The sequence below is a fragment of the Erigeron canadensis genome, chromosome 1, assembly GCF_010389155.1.
Source record: "Erigeron canadensis isolate Cc75 chromosome 1, C_canadensis_v1, whole genome shotgun sequence".
Lineage (NCBI taxonomy): Eukaryota > Viridiplantae > Streptophyta > Magnoliopsida > Asterales > Asteraceae > Erigeron > Erigeron canadensis.
In genome coordinates this window covers 5,718,192-5,741,051 of record NC_057761.1, presented here as the reverse complement: position 1 = coordinate 5,741,051, position 22,860 = coordinate 5,718,192, and the positions used below count along the sequence as shown (strand labels likewise).

Genomic DNA, 22,860 nt, shown 5'->3' with positions numbered 1-22,860 from the left:
TCATTTAGCTGTCACCACAAATGTTTTCTATGGGCATGTAAATTTTGCATCTATTATTTGTATAGAGCCCTTTCTGCTTTTAAAAGTAGTTGAAACAAGCTTAATGTAGTTGCACCTTTTACTAGTGTTTGCATAGAATTGGCATGATGATCACGACTAGACTATCGTTGAGGTGAGGGGCACGGGGCACGATATCGGTGAAGCTAACTATGTGTTTTGTTAGTCGGTTGGATTTTGACACTTCACATTATACTCATGGTAATTTAACACCAAAAATTAGTTTTTCATAATCTATTTAGAGCATCAAAAACTACAAGGTTCATAATTTATCGATGAAGGTTGCTACAAGGTTTTCTTCTTCATTTCGAAAATTGGTTGTTATGGTCTAGTTTTTGTAGAAAACGAAGCTTACTTAATTGAAGTCAAAAGTTTCAATTGTAAGCCAACAGAACAAAAACCAAAACCAATCCCATAAAAAAAACCAACCCGATTTAAACATAACACAATAGTTAACTAGTCTTAAGAAACATAAATTATTTGCAGTATAAATATATAGAGCTGTCATATTGTTATGAATTTAGAAAACTGGTGGATCGAAAAACACCCCCTCAATTTTACGATATCGAGAAATTGTTGGATCTTACCAGCAGTCAAGCGATTGAAATATACAAAATAAGATGCATTGTTGTTATATGAACTTCTGAAAAGATGTAATGAGATATTTTCAAGGAAAACAAAATTAGTACACTTTTATACACAAAAATGTTGCGGGAGCATACAAAATCAACGCAGGTTCATAAACCTATGCGAAATCACATAAACAAGGTGTAAACAAGACCAAAACATTTTGGGCCGTAAAGAGTTCAACTTACATAGTTTACATACATCCGTAGTTGTACTAATGTATTCAATTTTGGTATGAATTTACAATAACACGGGGATCTATCTTTATTAAAGAACAGCCCGGCAATATCCGTAACCAGTTAAGTTGGATCAAATGATTGGAGCCCTTGTCTAGAGACAAAGGTCAAGAGTTTGATCCTCATACTAGGCTGGTAGTCCCTCTCTACCTTTAGTAGAGCCTAAATTAAGCAACCTCTCTACCTTTGGTAGGGTAAGACTGTCTAAGACGGTATTGAGACCCAAAATTGGTGGAAAACGCAATTGAGGGTTACTTTACTCTTTAGCCGGGGAATATCCATGTACAGGTCACACTTGCACCCAATTGTTGAACAGAGCCAGAAATTTAGCAAAAACAAAATTGGACAAAAAGAATTGGTTCGACAGTACCAATCTTCCTTTAAAACTTGTAGGTGCCAAACATACCCAGACCATATTGCATTAACATCCACTAGATTGACTGATTTCCAAACATTTACGAAGTATGTATTTTGTGAATAAAGTTGGATTTACAAATTATACATACACCAATAGATTTTCAATAGTGAAGAATTGGGAAACTTTGCGTAAGAAGTCAGCTCATTAAGTTGATAACAACCGCACATCACTTTTTTTTTCTCTAGAATGCTACAATCTTTCTTTGACTACGGTTTTGGTCAACTGTTTGCTATCCCACACTAGAACCAATGTTTCTCTGTGTATTGACGGCCTGGGTGCCATGACATGGTCCGGGTTGAAAGAGCATCTCTGAGATTTACATCTTGCTATTTTCACATGGCTTAAGAAATGCCTTTCAGCAAACTGTGACATATTCATGAAACCAACAATTCATTAAATTAAATATTCAAATATGTTATATTCGACACTTCCTAATGTTGAAATGTACTATCTAGCTTCTACCATTAAACTTCTGACATTAGAGATAATTATTCCTCATTATTTGTTAAAAAAAAAAGTATTTGGGGATGTTGCATGAATTTATTGTTTGAAAACGAGAAACATGGTTGAAAGAGGTAAACTTTGAGATCAATATTACGCTACAAGCGTACATCTAAGTAACTATGTGTTCCATCACGTTACATAAAACTTCATTTTGATTTTAATCACGTAACCTACAAATGCATATTATTTAGTATATGAACAACAGGTTTTGGAATAGGAACAAAGAATGTACTATAACTCACCTCAGGAATGTCAAAGTCTCTATCCTTTGCATCACATATATCAAGAGATATTTTTCGTAGCATTGGCAACTGCTTTAATCATAAATTACAAGTAAAAAGTCCATACTATGATACAGAAAAAGATGGTGATATTAGGCGCCAGAAATTACCTTCATTACAGCATCAGTAACAAAACTTTTCTGAATCCCAGAACCCTGCAAGTAAAGGTTAAACTTAACAGAAGATTCAAGAAGTAAAGCGTGTAGTTGAGTGACATTTTCATGTTAACATTTAGAATTGTGGTGTTGTAATAAGAACATACATGACTCCAGAGTCATTATACATACAATATGTAAAATCTATATATCACAAGCCATCATTGCATTCTTAGCAACACTGTACCAAACTTTACATAAAATAGGAGAACCAGCTTAGCAAAGTCACAAAACAATACAAAATACCTAATGGAAAGGGTAGATATAATTAAAACACCTTTTTGTTTCTCTCTTAATGGTTTCTTTATTAGTTACAAGAAATAGACACTATTACTGTTATTAATACATATAAATGCATATATGTGTATGTATGTATGTATCGGTATCTATATATGTACACATCAACATGTGTGTGGTCCACATATAACCTACATGTTGAAGTAGCATCATTTTCCCGTATACAATTATTTTCTTTTAGAAGAGGAGAGGGGGGAAGAGGAGAATGGTTGAAGGATGCTCACGTTGTGGCGCAACAAGACGTCTTCAAGGGCATGGCACTCGAAGAAAGAAACAACACCGTTGCTGGTCACTTCTCCACATTCCTGGAAACGTATTGAGAAGAATAAATGACGAGTAAATAATACTGTATCTGGTTTTCCATGAGCAAAAAACATCCAGAAAGATGAGATAATAAATAATGATGTTGATGAGTACTAAACTCACACATACATTGACAAGATTAAAGCAATAGAGGTTAGGGAAAAAAAGGAAAATCAATAAAAGATTACAGGTATGTATCTCGCAGTTGAGTCTTGGGCTATTGCAAATATGCTTTGTCAGTACTATATGTATGAGAACTTAAATGAACCAAGTAAATAAAATAAAATAAAATGATGAACAAAAAAAAATGATACTCCATCCGTCACAAAATAATTGTCCATGCTGTTTATAATCGATTCTCTTTCTCATATTACCGGATCATAAAAAATAGAGAAATATTGAAGGTAAATGGTAAGACAGTCATTTAAGTAAGAAGGAAACATTAATAACTAGATTTTTCCAAATTGTTCGATTTTATTTTGTGGACAGTTATCTTGTGATCGAGAGACTTTTTTTTTTTTTTTTGTATTGTATTGTACTCTGGTAGAAGGATAATATCACAATGGAAAAGGTCAAGAAATTCTACAGATGATGAACTAATAGATATATCGAGACTTCTCCCTTGTAGCAAGATATCTTACTCCTACCTTGCAGGAAAATCCATTAAAAATTTTATGAACTCATCACTAATAATTACATGATCTTTGTATGGAGTATTTAAAGCTTTAGGCAATAGAGAAGCGTTCATTTTTAAATTTACACATTAGTAGATGTGGCTAGGGAAAAAAAAAATAAACCCAGTTGCGCTCGATTGAAATTTCATCACATGAAATATATGGACGAAAACATAGTCAGCAAAAGACATAGAAAGCAATAAAGCATGGCTCCATCTGTCACATTAAACACGTATACATCAAAGCAATAGATTTCATCAGCGTATTTTCAGGTGAAAAAACAGAGACAAATCAAGGTGCAAACCTCTAGATGGATAGAGATCAAGGCTGGCCAACCACTTGATATGATCTTTTGTGATTCTACATACACAAAAACCAAAGTATGGCAAAGATTAAAGATGTTATTGTAATATAACTCGTAACTAGTTTTAAACGGAGAATGGACATCAGACATGAAACAAAACATATAAACAAAGATTAACCCATTGAATATAGTTTGCTTGAAACAAAAACAACGATTATTGCACTTAATGATCCAATTCAAGACCCTAACCATGCATGTAAAAGAGTGCGGGTATTCCATGTTCCCATATATGGGGTACTTAGCCCTAGCTTTACTAAGCTACATCTGTCACATTAAAAATTGAGAGTAAGCTTAAAATAAAAATTGGTAATATGCTTGTGTATGTATAATCCAAAGAAATTTATGAACATTATGTATTTACAATTTAAGTTTTGTTATGGACTTATGGTAGAAGTTCACAGATATAAACTTGAGCCTTATATCTCAACCAAATCTTGATTACTCTACAAGTTTAGATTACTCATTTAATCTTGAGGATTGGTCCAACATATGATACCTTCATCCACTCATCCACTAAAAGGCATATCAATAAACACGTATTACAATCACCTCCTAAACAATTTCCTATTTATGGTACGTAGGCACGTAAATATGCTTGTAATCACACTAGAGTGGTGCCCGCGCTGTTGCAGCGGCGACGGTCTATAACGATTTAGACACCATAATGGTTTATAGCGTTCAGTTTACTTTCATGAGATGCGTCAATACATGATCTAACCATATATATCATTCTAAAAATAAGTCACGTATTAGGTGCAAAAAATAATGAAGTGCAAACACTAACCATGAAAAATAACCACTGACAATTGTAGGGGAGGAGACCAAGGCAATTAAAAAAAATAAATAGTCAAAGATTAAAATTTATACAAAGGACATAATTGGTTCGTAATTTCGTGAGTTATAAAAAGGCAATTATTGTTTAAACATTCATTTATGACAATTAAGATATTTTTTCTTATCCGTAGCAATAATAACTTTAGAGTTAATGGAGATTTTATAACAATAGGGGTTTTAGGTAATTGTGGGTTTTTTTATTAAGGCTAATTTCGGAATTTCAGGGATAAGGTGTGTGGAGGTAGTTTAAATGTAGAGGGTATATTAGGTAATTCAAAGGTAGAGAGTTAAATGGGGGAGGGGTAGTTTGTTTATATAGGTAGTATAGATAAGCAGATGATGAATACAAACCTGAATTCAGAAGTCTGCATCCCACCAGTGACAGTGCAGTCAAGTTTGCACAATTTTGAGTTAGGCTAATCAAATCAGCATTGTTCATCCGTGATGCTACCCTTTCAAGTCTCAAATTTTTCAAGTTTGGCATACTGACTTTAAAACTCAGGAAAGATGTCTCACCAAGACAATGGCACAGCGAAAAAGATTTGAGGTTTCTTAGAGATTCCATCATATTTACTATGAGATCATCAGAGATCACCTGCAATATTCAGAAAGATAATGATGCTAATTTTTATTTAGACACAGATACGCAGAGAAAAAGAGAGAAATCTCAGCAAAAAAATGAAGAAAATCACACAAATATGTACACATTCACACCATACCTCAAGTTGCATACCTGATAATACAGGACTACCGATTCCAGTAAAGGACAAATTACAGGTAGCCATTTCAGCCCGTCCTGACCTAATGATCCACCTAAGCCCACTTCTATTGTCTTAAGCAATGAAATGGCAGGCTTCAAAGTCTCGAGGGACAAATATGAAAATCCCCATCCAACACTAAATTCATCTAATTTGCAAGACTTCCCAAGCTCCATGTAAATGACACTGCTAGAAATTTCGTCTCCATCGGGTTTACAATCTTCCTGAAGCAAATTGCAACATCCTCTTACATTTAGACATTTCAAACCAGGATTTCTGCTAATGACATGAGCTAGAGCAGCAACAGAAACCTGAATTTTGCAAGTGAGTTATGTCTTGGTGTTTAGGACTTCACTAAAGAATGAGAACTTAGATTTAAACAACGAATTTTATAAAGAAAAGATTAACATCCACAAAATAACTCTGCTAAGTTGAAGAATGCATTTTCCCATAAGAATGTATACATACCTTGCTATTGGAAACATCAAGCACCTCCAATAAAGACCCACAAAAACTTAAAAGGCCACCATCAACCACTTGAGTTTCTCTCAAAGACAGGTGCTTTAGCATGTATGCTTGAGACATAAGCTTGGAAAAAGTAGCCATGGTGACCCCTGCTCAGACAGAAGGATCAATTTTGTACGAACCCGAGAAGTAAAAATGGTGTAAACATATATAAAACAAAGGAAAAACCTATGCATAGATACACACATAAACATATCAGCATATTGTTGTGTGTGTATGTATGTATGTATGTATGTAGCCATATGTATATATGCATGTGACTATGTATGTATGTAATGTATATAAATATATATCACAGACATACTCACATACAAAGAAGAGAGAGAAGATGAAAAACACAAGTAAGAAGGATCTTGAGAGGAAAAAACACAGAAATCAACAATCTAGTCATGTATCCCAGGTTCACCTTTCCACACTACTCCAGAAAATTTAACGATATAAGAAGTTGATAATTTCCTACTTAATGTTTCCTTTACAGAGAGAAAAAGAGAAAATTTTAACGATATAAGAAGTTGATAATTTCCTATTTAACGTTTCCTTTACAGAGAGAAAAAGAGCCTTTTCAATACATGCCTAACAGGTCAATAGGTGGCAGCCAAGATATACATGCCTATATAGATCAATATTAATAACAAATTCAAACGAACAAGTCTAAAATGACACAAGGAATAGCTAGTGCACCTTTGCAGCCACCCATACATAGCAATTTAAGATTGGAACCCCAGGGAATGTTCTTTCCAGTATGTTCTGTTGTGACATGATCAGAACAAGTATTTGAAAAGCATAGAGCCAGAACTGATTGTTCTCCAAAAAACGTATCACATGCCACAATGGAGTTTAACTTCAAACATTTGGATATAAGAGAAGATATGCCAGCATCACTCACTGAGGTACAGCCTTTAAGGTTTAGGTAAGTTAAGGAAACACAGATATCAGATATGCTCCGTAGATCAAAATCTGTCGCAAGAGTAAAGATGACAAGTAAGCACATCGGCCAAAGGATCAAAATCAAAACCAAATACAAAACGTGTGTTAAGTTCCCTATAGCAGAGAGCCAGAAATGGATAGACATTGGAAGAAAAATAATAGAGATGGAACTTGGGTCCAGTAAGTTATGAACGGGTCTATTTGAGTTATTTTTAATCTCAAATGGGTCAGATACACAATTGTAGCAAGAACATGTCAAAAGGACCAATGGGTCTAACAAGTTGAAAATTACTGTGTGTGTACCCACAATCTTGTAATCATTTGTTCAAAGATTTAGATTATTATTTTACAAAGGTGTTTTCACCCATATTAAAAGTGACTCGTTACCCAACCCGCCCATGTTGTCATCTCTCACATACCTATGTAACAGAGATGCATGAGCACTCCAATGATCTCCAAAAGTTCTTTATAGTGTTCAACTTAGCATACCGTAAATAGCAGGCCACTCTGCATAAGGTTCCCTTCTTAATTTGTTCTAAATGAGAATATCCCACACCCTGGCTACTGACTATGACATTTTTAAGTTAAGATATAGAAAGGGTTATACCATTAAAATCATTTCGTCCCTCGATTGTGAGCTTTGTAATACTGGATGGTGATGGTCTGGACATATAAGGCCAGGGAACATGCAAAGATGGACCAGCATAGTCAAAAGACCCAAATGAGGATAAAACTGAGACTTTTGTTGGGATTGTTGGAGGGACATCGACACTTAAGTCAATATCACAAAGTAACGGACATCTCTTCATCAGCAGCATTAATTTTGCCGTCCTGAAGTCCAAATGATTGACTGCTTTCAACATTTTCAAGGAAGGAAATGACTTGCTGAAGCACTCAATGGCAATCTCAAGATGTAGCATGGGACAATTGGAGATATCAATCTCACGCACTGCTTCAAAGGTCAATTTTGGGAAAATCTCGTATGAATTACTAAAAGCATTCCCACTGAGACGTCCATGATTCATATAAAGCTGTTCAACTCTTTGTTTCCACATGGGTTCAAAGCTAATGGAATATGGAATTATGGACAAGAGAAGAATCCCTAGTTTTATCTGTGGACAACCTGAGAGATCCACTCGCTACAGCAATCACAAACATCTATATTAGATGACCATGTGAACATGCAAAAATCGTCGACAGCCATCAATGATTCCAACAAAGTCACATCTAATCCCTTTTCTGGAGAGGGAGTGTTGTTACAAGAGAACAGAATGTGTAACTCGATATTTTTCTTATTTTTTACATTAAGGAATTCTGGCGGCTTTGATGCTAGGTTTAGTGGTTGCTATAGATCTCAATATGAGACATTATTAAAACTTACATGTTTTATTGCATATAAGATTATACTCTAATTATATCATGATGAGAACATAAGGAAATGAAGTATAAAATGAGATTAAAGATTACATATCAATTTAAGTCAAATAGAGGTTAAGAAGTTTCGGTGTTATATATTTGACATAAATAGCAATCCAATCTTCAAAGCGGAATAACAGAGACACCCTTTTAGTATCAGCTTAACAAAAAAGTGTAACTAGCTTTTAACTTATTTTATTTTCCTCATTTTCAAGATCGTCAGGTTGGTGGTGAATGTTCACATTTTTCTTTTCTGTGTCTTGCACATCCTTGAAGAATGGTATATTTTCCGGAGGTTTTTCTATGGCATTCACAAATTTCTAACTGTTAAGGGTGTTTATATATATATATATATATATGCAAAACCAGCAAGGTTAAATCAATTGGTTAACACCCTTGCCTCTGGAGACAAAGGTCAAGGGTTCTATCCTCATGCCTTGCAAGGCCGGAGGTCCTTTTCTATCTTATATGGAACTAGGAAGCAGCCTCTCTGCCTTAGGTAGGGGTAAGGCTGTTTACATCTTAACCTTCCCCATAAACCGTCGTGGTATTGGGACCCAAAACCCGTGGAAAACGGCACTGGGAGTTAGTGTTTTACTTATATATATATATATATACATTTTTCAGGTCCTTCCAACCAATAAACAATTTGTTCTTATTGTTTCCACTGCTTACTACAAAACATCTCTTTACTTATAAGAAGCAAAAATAACGACACCAATCATCATGAGAGAACAAATAAAACACAATGTAGGCTATAACAAAGTAGGCCATAAAAAGATAATGGCCCCTTTTCTTGCATTTAATGAAGCAGAAATTATTGAAAGTTATGTTGTGCCCATGAGTACGAAAAATATCTTAGAAATTTCCTATCAGAGATCATAGGATGCTATATGGAACTGAACTAACGAACAAGTTAGTCGGAACATCTGCATTCTCTTGCCATATGAACACATATACAACCCCGCTTTGTAAAAGTGGAGCAAATTTACAATACCTAAGCATCCAATATACATCATTGAGGTTGCACTAGATATAATCTGTTCTTACAGTAGACCTTTAGTTTTAGACCATTTCTACCTTAAAGGGTAACCAATACAATGAGTGACTATCAGCTTCATGAGGACTGGGGATGAGTTTCTTTTTAAGCAGTGGTTGCTATTGTTTATCAAAAGAGTGGGGAAAAAGTAGTGCACAAAGATACCTTAACGCATAAAGCAGAGTTAAAATTTATTCAGAAGGGGGATGTTGCATACACACCTGAGTGAACTCCGACAAACGAATTCTAAAAATTAGCAAGTCAACATCTCCAAGTGCATCCATACAACGACCTAAAGGTTGTTTCAGAAGGCTAACGGCTCCACGGGAGCTTTCAGTGAAACAAATGGATAAGGAGGGATGGTTGTATTTTCCTACAACACATATAAATGTTCAATCAATCTTACAGAGAGATCTATCAGTCACTGGGCCTGTATAGTGTTTGCCAAAAAGATTATATGTAAGCAAACATGGAATTTTCGAACATACCAGCAGCATACCACAGTGGCAGAAGACTGATACGGATCTGTAAGCACACGAATGGTGGATGCATCAGGAAATATATACATTATAAAATAATCATATACGCAAACATACATATAACCCAGTGTCATGGATTATGTCACCAATCGAAGTAAACATTTCATATACTTCTGTCACTTTATAACTCTAGGACCGTCCATTATGTTCAAATAGCCAACATATACAAAATCACCGATCAATAAGATATGCAAAAAGTTCATGCAATGTATCACGTTAAATAGTATGCATAGTTGTAAAATGACTTTGCCATGCGGGGAATAGTAGCCACTTCACCCTCTTTAGTTCAACACTACGGGCTTTGCGTATAAGACTCATAACTATGTTTTCTTCCACTAAGCACACAATAACCTTAAGATAATATAAGTAGTTAAATAGTTGCTCTTTAAATGAGAAAAATGCTATACTTAAACATGAATTAGATAGAGGGTAACCTTCACCTATATATATCATAATATAAGTAGTTATATAGTTGCTCTTTAAATGAGAAAAATGCTATACTTGAACATGAATTAGATAGAGGGTAACCTTCACCTATATATGTCTCTATATACTTCCCTTTATTGTCACTAAAGTTTCAATGTAAGTGCTATTATGGTATTTAATTTGAAAGGTGACCTGCAGAATAATGATCTAGAGGTTAAATGGTGATGTGGCATGCATTGTTAGCTTCTAACAGGACAATCAGAGTGACATGATGCGATGTAATCTGCCAAGCCCACCTATATCTGGTTGATGGCTGACATGGCATCTATTGTCTTTTAGGCTACTGATGTGTCATACCACACCAGAATAAATATATATATGTCACCATTTAGCAAGTCACAGTTAACATAACTCACAAGTACCACAATAGCATGTACATACGTGAACCATAGTAGGATATTGCAGCAAATTTGGAAGTCAGATACTAAGATGGCATGTCATGATATTTGCTCTTGGAGAGAACATATAACGAAAGATGATTTTGAAAATGTGCCATGTAAAAGGAGACCTTAACTTAATAAGACTTTATATTTTTTGAAAGATTCACATTGTAAACAAGAAATTTAGGATGTAGAGAACAAGCAACTTTCGTGAGCATGCAAAAACTAATTGATAGAAAGCGTGGCATGGAATTTGCTTATAAAACTTGCAGAATATTAAATTGCAAACAAAACCAATAATTAAGTGGGAAACCGAATTGTAGTAGACACGGAGATAATATAAGGAAATTAACATGAAAGAATGCAAGACAACCACTTTAAGAAGACAGTATATCAAATTGCTGTTCAAAAAAAAAAAAAAGAAAAGAAAGGCAGGATATCAGGATTGATCCTAGAAGTTTCTGAACATTTTGATGATATTTTGATTAATGTTATTTAGCATAGATCAATAGCTCATTATAAAAAATTATCATCAAATACATGCTGATACATGTTAAGCTGTCATTGTGTACCTGCTTGAGAAGGTTGATACAAACATCTTCAGTACACTGTTGTTTGTTGGCAGTAATCCAAGCCAGAATCGCATCACAAAGCTGTTTTTCACTGGAAATATCATTGGTAACATTCATAAGTGCTGTTTTACTTTTACATTAAGTAACAGTAAGTCTATAGCAAATAAAAACAAACCTATCAACAGTTAAATAGGGATGCTTTATAGTAGAACGCAACAAATCATGTGAAACATCATCAAAAGAACTACAGGACATCGCCCAAATCTGCACAAACAAGCCTTCTTTTATTTAGAAATACTAGGACGATAGCTGCGCAATGGGCGCCAGGGAATAGTTTCAGGCAGATTTTCAATTAATGGTTTCCGGTGATCTTTAACGGTCGTAAAATTCGCCAGAGGCGGTGATGGGAGAAGGGTAGAGAGGGTGATGTGTCACATTGAAGTTGAGTGGTGAAGAGATGATGATGTGGTGCCTAGCTATTAGAACTCCATAATCTTAAAGTTGGCAAGTGCTTCATAGATGATAAAGTAGTTCAGCATGAGTGACCAATATGTCACAACAAATATCATGTAGAATCAAAATTTAGCTAAGTGACTCAAAATCAAAGCTAAAAGTCTAAAATGTTTTTCTTAACATAATTGTGGCTTATCCCACAAGTCTGGAAATGATTGTTCACTTCTTAAGTAGCTTTTGGTTTTAAAATAAATGACTTCTTTAATGCTGGAGACTACCATAATTCCTAGTCATGGCCATATTCTGTCCACATATCTAAGGAGAATCACAGATACATTAATATATACAATTAAGATCCCGAGCATTCCATGTGGGCATCTTTTCTTAGGTACTAAAAACTTCAAATAAGACGAATCAATTCAAATATCCCTTGTTTGCGGGGAAGGGAAAATTCTTTTCTTAGGCAGTAGAAACTTCAAATAAGATGAAGAATCAAATCAAATATCCCTTGTCCAAAAACATTGGCATCTGCTAGCTAGTGATTATAATTCCCATTATCATGTTTATAATTCCCTTATTTAAACAAATGGATGTTTTCCTCGTTAACTCAACCAATGTGGGTTAACCAACATTACTAATCAACCAAACTCAAATAATACCATTACCATCTAACAACAAAAAGTGTCAATAACATGTAGATATGGTGACTGATATACGTACAAAGTTTTTAGCAAGATAGCTTGTACATAGTTCGGGAATATAGCTCACTGCAATCCACAACATTTTAGCATATCAGGCATAAGACCAACAAAATGTTGTAAAGCAATATTTTGAATATATATTTTCACTTACAAACGGCAAATTATCATTTTCATCGATATCAAAAGCTGGAAAACAATGTTCCAGCAATACTGATGCATGGATATGGGTATCTAGAGATTCTATAAACTAAAGGACAGGGTGTGCTTTTACATATAGAAGTCTAAAATCAAATTAATAGATTGGTAAAACCTATGTCTCATCTTACTGGGTAGTAAATCCATACACTACCCATTCCAGACTACTAGGAAAGTATCATGTTTTTCCTATTTAAAAAGATAAACTTCAGTTTCTTTTTTTTTATATATATATATATTTATTTTATCCATTGTTCTAGGTTCACAAAATCTTTTACAGATTCAACTCTGTTTCATACTTTCATAAAAAGGAAGTCGAAAACTTTCACTTACATAATGCCATTTTCGTATCCCTATAAGTTTGTGGTGAAGCACGCTCCATAAAAAAAGGCAGCCAAAAGCAATCAATGCCAGGATTTGGTAAAGCTATAGAATAAGCCTACTTTCTAGTAGTAAACTCACCAATTTCAGACCCAAATTCCCAGATATTGACAAGATCCTTAAGTTGTACCGAAGGAACTTCATTTACCAACATGGCATTAGTCAGCCACGTCTTACATTCTGAGAGAATCATATCCATACCAAAATAAAGTGCACCCTGAAAAACAACAGCTATATCATATATCATATAAAACCTTTGATACTACATATTTCATGATCTTTCGAGAATCCAAGAAAATGCAATGGGTCAAGCAGAGCATCAGCTATTTGTTAAAAAAACTACGCAGCACTGATACTACTAAAAACCAAAGCTGGGCAAATTTGGAATACGAATAAAAAAAAATTGGTAAATATATGAGATTCTATAGACAGCTTATTTTCAAGGGTCATATCGCAAGATAACTAATATGGTCATCATATTTTGGTGAAAGGGTTTATATACGGTCATCATTTTCACCTACCATATCGAAACAACATTTCACCTCTAAGGTGGTCTTGTCGTTAACTTACTGGACTTTTTAACAAGAGGTCTAAGGTTTGAATTCCGATAGGAACATTTGAGTCAAAAAGACTCGCGTTCTGGTTAGCCTAACCTCACTTATTTTTGTGTAATACGGGGTATAAAGGTATGCAGAGGATACGGAACAACAAGTTTGATTACGAAATGAACAAGTACATGGTTGCATCTGTCTATGGTAGGTTTGCATTTTATGACTTAAACCCATGCTAAAAATGAATCACATATATCTATACCTCGAAAATCGGAAGAAAATTTTCCGAGGTAAACTCGAGCGGATAACCAAACAATGAAGCCACAAGAATTACAAATGCTGTCTGATTCCACTTAACTAACACTTCAAAGTCTGGATCACTGATCATAAATAACACAAATTCATCAAATATATATATATATCCAACTAATTTACATCCAATTGAGTCATTCAAATATGTTTTTGTGCCATTTTATTAGAGTGATAATAAAGCAAGTATATTTATAAAATTAACATCTAACTATAAAAAAAAAAAAAAATAATAACCTCTATAAAATTAAAAGCATCCTAATTTTTAGTAAAAATGAAATAAAGAAACCTGAAGTATTGTTCAGCAAGGAGAGCATGGAAATAAGTTGAATGTTGAACAAGGGTGTGTTTGTGAGCATGAATAATAATTATTGGGTGTTGAAGGATTGATGAAAAGTTCCAATTTTTAACATCTTTTGTTGATATATTATGAGTCTCTTCATCATTTTCATTTTCTTGTTGTTGTTGTTGTTGTTGTTGTTGTTGTGGGCATTTTAGATGTACAAACACTTCTTCTTGTTCTTCAGCCATGGAGGATCTGCTACCTGCTGGCATGTTTATCTTGCGATTTTAGGTTATTCACGAGTTTGAGTTTTTAATTCAGACCCTGGGGTGTTCCTGAACTTATCTATTTTTCTTTAAGCAGAGATACCCTCAAGGAATATCGTTGAGGTCACTTGAGGACATCGTAACTCTTCGGATCAGCGAGTGGAGGAGTCCTAAGTTTTTTAAAACTGGAATCGAAATCGTGGAAACTCGAATCGAGGTCGTAAGTTTGACCTGAGTTTTGACCCGGTACAGGCGAGTTTGATCGAGTTCTACCCGCGATCAAATCGTTGACCTGAGTTTTCACCCAATTCGGGCCAACTCGGCCCATTTAACCCGATTCCGATTCTGCTTCTGAATTCCAGACCAAGTTGGCCGAGTTTTACAACCCTGGCCTCAAGTTAGGGAGTTAGCTATGAGGAGTGAGACCTTAATATAAAGTGTCTCTTAAGATCATCTCTTACCATATGGCAGTTCAGTCAGCAATGAACTTTCTTTTATTATTTATTGGTATGAGGCATTAATAGGAAGCAAGCTGCTTTTTTCTTTTTCTTTAATGTTATTGATATGTCGTATTTTATATCCATTTCCCACATCGAATTTAGTTGATTTGGCATGGTTTTCAAGTCGTTTTAATATACATTTTGTGCGTTTATGGTATTTGTTAGTGTTTCAGAAAATACTTGGTACTTGAGCGTAATTCTAGAAATACTTGGTACTTGAGCGTACTTGAGCGTTTATGGTATTTGTTAGTGCTAACGGATGATTTCCGAGGCATTTGGATGAAGATTGCAGGTGGTCAATAAAAGTCAAAGCTGGCAAAAGAGGCATTGCGCCGCAACTACCAGTTGCGCCATAACCAGAAAACATGGAGTTAAGTTGCGCCGCAACACATCCAGATCCTAGCCAACTCAAGTCAGCGAAAGTCAAATAGTCAGCAGCAGTCAAACCTGGTTGCGCCGCAACTGGGGGCCGAATCTGGGCAGAATATTTGGAAACTATATAAGCTTGCAAAAACATTCCTTTAACCTACCATTTACTATTGAGCCGTTTTCAAGAGCTTTTTGGAGGGTTTTTTATTTTGAGAATCATCTTTGAAGATCAAGATCACAATTGGATTTATTTCATCATTCCGCATTTGATTTTTAGTCATTATTCTTGAAACGATTTCAACATTCGGTACAATATGTTTTCATATACTATTGTTTGTTTTTATCTTTTCATTATGCGAGACTAAATCTCTCAGCACCCGCTTGGATAGTGAACATGTGATAGGTTGTTTGATGTAACTTGCAAATGTTGAACAAGATTTCTATGTTTACCATTTATTTGAGTTTAAATATTGTTTCTATCTTTTATATTGATTGATTGATAATTGTAATTAGAAGTTCGAGAAAAATCTATGTCATTGTCAATTGGTTTATGAAACAGTTAATCAGTCTATAATTAACCTAATGTCATTGGAGTTCAGAAAAACTAGCGATAAAGATTTTAAACAGTTAAATTCATTTTCAGTGTGTAAACTTCTATGATAGAGAGATCTGATAGGAGTATAAGCAGTGCGAGAGGAAGCTTTTAAAGATTAAATCATAAAATCAACTTAGGATCTTAATGCTTAATTGTTTTGAGTAGAAATTATTCACGGGAGCGATAACTATATTTCTAGCAATTAAAGTTTCAAGTATAACGAGACTTTATCTTCCTTTAAGTCGTTCAACAATGCAAGTAATGTTTAGACCCGATGATTGACATATAAGTTGATCTAAGTAGGTGCCCCTATTATTATTATTGTCATTAAAATCGTTTTTACTATCGTTTGAGGACGATCCCTGCCCCGATCATACCGGATTATTTTCAAATAATCTTTTGAGATGACTAACAAATTTTCTAACTTTTGCAAAGTGACAATTCGGTCACAAAACCCCCTCTTTCTTCTGAATTACTTCATTTTAACAATTGTTTAAACCAGTCATTGTGTTGACCTCGGACTTACCAAGTCAACTATATTGCATACAATCGGGTACACTGCCCGTAAGTGTATAGTAGACAGTAGCTATGTATTTCGTGTTTGTAAATTTAAGATAAGAAATTACACATCAGTTATAGGTTTGACTTTGTTTAAGAAATGTGAGCCAAAACAGTCATAAACTTCTTTTTTTCTTGAAATTGAACGTGTCATGATTTTTTTTTCTCTCAAGGATGCCCCAAGGGTGGTGTGGAGGGCATTCTGGCGTTTTCGGGTGTTCTATACTGAAAAAGTGTCAAAGCACGCCTCACTCAAGATAGTTTAAGGGGTAACTTGATAGATCAAGTTGAGTTGATCTCTAAAATAAAAAATGATAACCGAATATTGAACATTGGTTTTAATCCAATAGTCAATAATCCTCCAGCTTTACCTTTCAAGTTACCTTTAACTTGATGATTTTACCACCGTTTTTCTTTTCGTCCAATGATAGTAGACTACTTATTAGAATATGTAATATTAGTAAACGAATCAAACAAATATGATTGGTTTCTTGTTCATCTTTGTTCTTTTATTTAATAAATAGTTTATGAACAAAAATCCAAATATAAAATTGTGTTTTTGCTTTATCGTTTATGTTCGTAAACACATATAAAACACAAGTTATTTATTACTCTTATAACTAGAAACCTTAGGACTTAAATCAAACATTATAAAATATCTATATGAGAAACAACAAAAATTTTAGTTTAATCTTGGTTCTATAAAGAGGAAAAAGAAGACAAATTTGGCTATTCGGAAGTTGAATGATGTTAAAAAGTCCAAAACTCATACGATAAAAGCCTATCTATTAAGATGATGATAATATAAGTGAAATCTTAATCTTAATCTTATCTTAATATATACAAAAAGACAATTAATCTTATAGCTTTTGACCAATCAGAATTCTCAATTCCTCAAATTTAATCAGCACATTTCTAAATTAATTTATATTTTTTTGTTTTCCATCACCAATTTACACTTTAATTCAATGTCAATTTAGTTAATACTTTACTGCATAATGTCTCTAATAACGAAACATACCAAAATATTAGAGACATTACAACATTTAAATTAATACGAACTAATATTTATATGATTATTTTATTTTATATTATTTTTGCAGCAAGGCTAATCTAAATAGCATATTAAAAAAATATAAGATAACTATTTATAATTAAATATTTTAAAATATAAATAAATATTTTTCATAAAACTAAATATCTATTAAAAAAATAAACAAAATTTTAAGCATACCATCAAATCTTAACATAGACATTAATATTCAAACATGTAAAACACTTTCGTCAATATTTCAGTATTACTTTTATTTTTTTACTTTGATGATAATTAAATTACTTACATTTGAATTTACTAGTGTGTTTTTTATTTTATTTTTACATTTGAATGTTTAAGGTTTTTTGAATTTATATATATATATATATATATATATATATATATGTTGTAAACAAACTTGTGTATTCGACACGAGACTAAAGCTAGTAATTAATAAAGTAAGTGAGTACCATACGTTAAAGAAAGTGAAATATTGAAGGTGCATATGTTGTAAAGCAATATACGTGATTACAATTTTTGTTATAATAATAACAAAACTTAATCCTTGCATGTTGGGTATGAATGAAGGAGGTGGGATGTAAATAGTCTTGCATATATCCGGAGGTAGAAAGACTGTCTACATAAGAACCTCCAGCCAAACGAGGGAAATGCAAAAGAGTATAAATAGTTTACAATTTAAGTTATTAGGCATCTTATATGTGTTTAGGATAATAGATGAAATAATGTTTGAAGAAAAAAATACAAATAAAGCTTGAAGAATAAGAAAAATATTGGGTTTAGTGTGACGGAATGTAACTAACTATGCCCAAAAAGTTATAGTGTGCATCAACTAACGTTTTTGTTTATTGTATGCATAAAGTTAGTAAAAATGTTTATATCATGTAACTTTTTGAAACGCCCCAAACCATATTAACTCGAAAGGCATACAATCATTTGAAAATTCATGTTAAACAAGCTAGACAATTTTATACTTAGAAAATTTAAGCCAATTTTCGCCAAAAATCAAAGTTCTTAAATTTGAAAAATGACAAATTGAACCTCCTTAGAATGTTAATATAAGTATATTGTATGAGTTTCAAGTCCCAGAAAGGTCAAACGAAGCCTCGGTAAAAAAATGTAAAAAAAATTACAGAGGAGCACGGCTCTTGTGTCCTGCAGAGGCCGTCCACAAGAGCCGTCCTCTGCACAAAGGCCGTCCTCTTCAGGTTTCGTACTTTTGACACTTTGAACAACTTTCGACCCTTTTTTCTCAAAACCGAGCTTCCGACGACTGATTAGCAACTTAGTTTTGACATAAATCAACTAACACAACATTTCCAAAAGTCTCCATACCATCCATTTATACAAACCAAGTTTATACAAGTAAATGGGTCATCTTACCCATTTTGACGCTTTTTAAGTCAAAATACAAGTTTTGCAAATTCATGGAATCACACTTGACCATTTACAGAAGTTTGACAATAGAATGACCATCTAAACAAAATGTACCAAGAGCCATAAGGAGAGGGATGACTAAGCCTCTAAACCACAAGATTGTCATTCATCCATGAATGACCTAAATACCTCCAAGTCTTGCAAAATCCTTACTTCTAATACTTCAAGCTTTAAATCAACAACTAGTTCCTTCTTCCGGAACTACCTATAAAAATGGTAAACAACTAAAAAGTAAGTGAATGCTTAGTGAATAAACTTGCATACAAATATACATACGAAGGAGGGCAAAAACACAAAAGACTATCGCATGTAGCCAATGATACCGTCATATCATCACTTGCATACTCACTTTTGCGCTAACAAAACATACATGGATCCACATACGCTAAACAATCATCAACATGATTAACTATTGGGATTCTTAGGCCCGGGAGGTTCTTAGGCCTCATAAACACTATGCCCCATATGGGCCTACGCCGAATCAATCACCACACATGGATAAATAAACTTCAACATGATGTGGTCAACACCACACATGGACAAAAGGCTTCAACATGATGTGGTCGATTGACCCAACGTATACATAAAGGTATGCAAGAGTACTCACCTCTTTCGCGACAACCAAAATCATAACTCAAGAAGACCGCATGAACACAAAACATGTATGCTTCAACCTAGCAACAAATCACAACACATATAGGATCATCAATCACATACTAGGCCATCTAGCCATAATCACTAACATTTCAACACCCAACCCATCATTTACAATCTTATATTAATCTTGGGTTGGTTCACATAACATGTATCTCTTATATCACTTTCAATTGGCCAAGAGTTACTTTCGTATCAAAATCGTCATTAACATATTTGATCTAGCAGACTTCAAACAAGCATAACTCAAGTTCTACTTACTCTTTTAACATGATTCCAGTGGCCAAATTTTCATGACACATACACCTACCTTTTACCTTTAGTGACCAATATGTGAATTGTCCTTCAAAGGTGACTTCTGGTCGTTTTAAAAATCAAAACTGTTGCTGTTAAACAGCTTTGACCCTACTGCCTTCAAATGACCATAACTTGAGTTCTACACCATATATTGACCTCATTCCAGTGGCCACTTTTTCTTAACACATTTAGGTACATTTTATATTCAGTGACCAAGATATGAATTAACTTGCAAGAATGTGTTTAACCCGTTTTAACCACAGACATCAGAATCATTTTTGCTGAAAGATCAGCATTGCGCCACTGGATTCAAAAATTCATATCTAGAGTTCTACTTCGTCTTTTTAACTCATTCCAGTGGGAAAATTTACTTAACACAATAACCTACATTTTCTTTTTAGGACTTAACAAGTGAAAATGCTGTCATGAAGGTGTTTAACTCGTTTCAAACTTAGGGACAGAATCTGTCCAACTTTGTTCTTACTAACATTCAACAAAATCTATCATGCAACCCAACTAAAAACCCCTAAATTGGTTAAGTTAAAGAACCCTAACTTGTATTATATAAATTAACTCATTTTTATGAAAAACCCCCAAATTTCCAATTCAAATTAATAACAAGAACCCTAATTTTCTAAAGGAAATCAAGAATTAGGTTAAATGAAAATTCATTACCTTCAAGATTAGGAATTGGAATTTAGAATGAAATCATAATTGTCTTCTTCTTTCTTCTTCCTAATTTCAGCCCCATCACTACACTTAACCCCCACTTTTCAATTTCTTAGATGAAGGAAGATTATTATTATAATCAAGTTTTGAAGAATTTCTTGAATTACTTGGAGAATTAGAATTAAGGTAAAGATGGAATGAAGAAAAGATGAATAATGAAAAAGGTTGGTGGTGGAATTGTGATTCAACAAAAAAAAGAAGTGTCTGGCAACTTTTCTAAGTGCCACGACCCAAATGAGTTTTTGGGGGTATTTTACCCGCTATCCGCTAAAGTTCCAACTAAAACAATCCCATATTCAAAAATAAAATACTAGGAAACTATTTTAATGTCAAAACTATAATAGGGGTTAATTTTCATTGGCTTAATAATTTAGGATGTTACACTTTTTATGACCGACCAATCAAAAACTTACACGTGGCTTGTTCAAAAAAAAGTTTTTTACACGTGGCAGCTCATATGGGCTGCCACGTATACACATTGCATGATTTAAACTTTTTTTACTAAGTTTATGCATACAATAAACAAAAATGTTAGTTAATGCATACTATAACTTTTTCGGCATAGTTTGTTTCATTCCGCGCACTAAACCCAAAAATATTTTATGAAGTATACTAAAAGCTTAAAATATAAATGGGGTGGGGACGTGGGGTTTATATAAAATTTCATATAATTTAAAATTAGGCCTCCTAGACTATTGTTACATCACATATGTTAACTTATGTCGTTAGTGAAGCCATTACATCAATACTAGTCTTCTTGGACCGTGTAAATAACACCATTTGTTTTCCTCGTTTGTTTAAAGCAAGTTGATCTTGATGACCTTGAGATGCTTTTTTTCAAGCCTACGATCTTGATCATTCTTTAGCTCATGACCAACCTTGAACTCTTTCTCAATCACCTATGCACCAAACGTGAGTGCATTTCTATCCAATGTATACACATTGTTTTCCAACATAGCTCCATTGAGCACCACCCATGAACCGTTGATCACCTATAATCTCTGTCTAGCAAGAACATAAAGATTGGGTGTTACACCAAGAACAAAAAATGTCTGAAATTTAGTCTTGTTTAATAACCAAGTGATTTTTGATTTACAATAGAATGATGAGATGTGTGTAAATCAAATTCCCCCCTTCCCCCTTCCTTTCCCCCCTCTTATAAAGAAAGAGGGACATTCTAACTAGCTTAAACTTAGTATATAAACCCTATTTATAGTAAAATTTAAATTACCAAATTGTAATTGTAATATCATTAAAGATAAAAGTTATGAGTGACACCATCCAATGGACACTTATCTATTGGTTCATCTTAACCCTGCATTATTATTCGGATTTTCCCATATCGTATTTCGCTCGACTTTTTTTTTTCCAATCTTTTTGGTTTTTCTTGGTTTTTTGCGTATTTCGTTTTTGCTTTTGTGTTTTCTTCTATTAGTTTATCTTATACCTCGCATCACTATATGAATTTTGCCATATCGGACTACATTTGAGTTTTTTCTTTCGGCTGTTTCTTGGTTTCTTTTCATAGTTTTTGTTTTTGTGTTCTCAATTAATACATTAGAAACTTTTACTAAACATTTTGTTTTTTCTTTATTTTTGATTTTTGGTTTTCTTTCACAAATTAAATGTATGTAATCGACATTGCAAACTTTTTGATGCGGGTTTTCTTTGTTTTCTCACACAAACGTTTTGTTTTTCTTCAGGTTATTACTTGGTTTTTTTCGAAATTTTTTTTTTTTGGATTTTTTAAATAGGTTCAACGCAAGTAAATTACCATAACAAAGTTATATCAACACGACAATTGAAGTTCCGCAAAGCGAGACCCGAACCTCGCTAGTTCTACATGTATTCAAAGTAACTAATAATTTTTGGATATCATCTTTCTTGTTTTTCTTTTTGAACAACAAATGTTAGTTGTTAATGGTTTGAACCCTAATGGTGACATCCAAGGTAGACAATATGCTGAAAGTTGAAACCGCGTAGTAATAACACGTATGCCCACACGCTTAAAAGATAATGTCCAAAACCATAAAAAATTAAAATTTGATCCTATGTCTCCAAACCAACAATTTTTTCTAACTTTCCAAAAAATGCCCCGGCTGGCAGTGGTTATCATCTTTCTTGTTATTAGTAGATGTA

The 22,860-nt window shown here is 33.7% G+C and overlaps 1 protein-coding gene and 1 long non-coding RNA gene across 2 annotated transcripts; both read right to left on the bottom strand.

The window, feature by feature from the left end:
• Positions 1–1,361: 1,361 nt before the first annotated feature.
• LOC122586005 (BTB/POZ domain-containing protein FBL11) lies at positions 1,362–14,630 on the bottom strand. The gene is made up of 18 exons (XM_043758120.1): positions 14,272–14,630; positions 13,936–14,053; positions 13,200–13,339; positions 12,566–12,608; positions 11,568–11,656; positions 11,393–11,483; positions 9,904–9,940; positions 9,637–9,788; positions 7,568–8,099; positions 6,715–6,990; positions 5,977–6,122; positions 5,484–5,819; positions 5,102–5,345; positions 3,857–3,912; positions 2,800–2,880; positions 2,234–2,278; positions 2,085–2,153; positions 1,362–1,701 (listed from the first exon to the last, which is right to left on the bottom strand). Exons 1-18 carry the CDS (start codon positions 14,535–14,537, stop codon positions 1,528–1,530), a joined length of 2,895 nt encoding a protein of 964 aa, XP_043614055.1. The 5' UTR covers positions 14,538–14,630; the 3' UTR covers positions 1,362–1,527.
• A 4,370-nt stretch (positions 14,631–19,000) lies between these two features.
• Positions 19,001–20,881, bottom strand: LOC122596685. The gene is made up of 3 exons (XR_006323362.1): positions 20,668–20,881; positions 19,649–19,715; positions 19,001–19,246 (listed from the first exon to the last, which is right to left on the bottom strand). It is a non-coding gene; the product is annotated as an uncharacterized LOC122596685 (long non-coding RNA).
• Positions 20,882–22,860: the final 1,979 nt, after the last annotated feature.

What these genes read in the sequence shown, in the direction of transcription:
- LOC122586005 (XM_043758120.1), bottom strand. Translation starts at nt 14,537, where the DNA reads ATGCCAGCAGGTAGCAGATCCTCCATGGCTGAAGAACAAGAAGAAGTG. An exon ending in TTGATGTTTCCAATAGCAAG is followed by an intron (nt 5,820 to 5,976) that starts GTATGTATACAT and finishes TGCAAAATTCAG; the next exon opens with GTTTCTGTTGCTGCTCTAGC. An exon ending in TGATCTCTATCCATCTAGAG is followed by an intron (nt 2,881 to 3,856) that starts GTTTGCACCTTG and finishes ATACGTTTCCAG; the next exon opens with GAATGTGGAGAAGTGACCAG.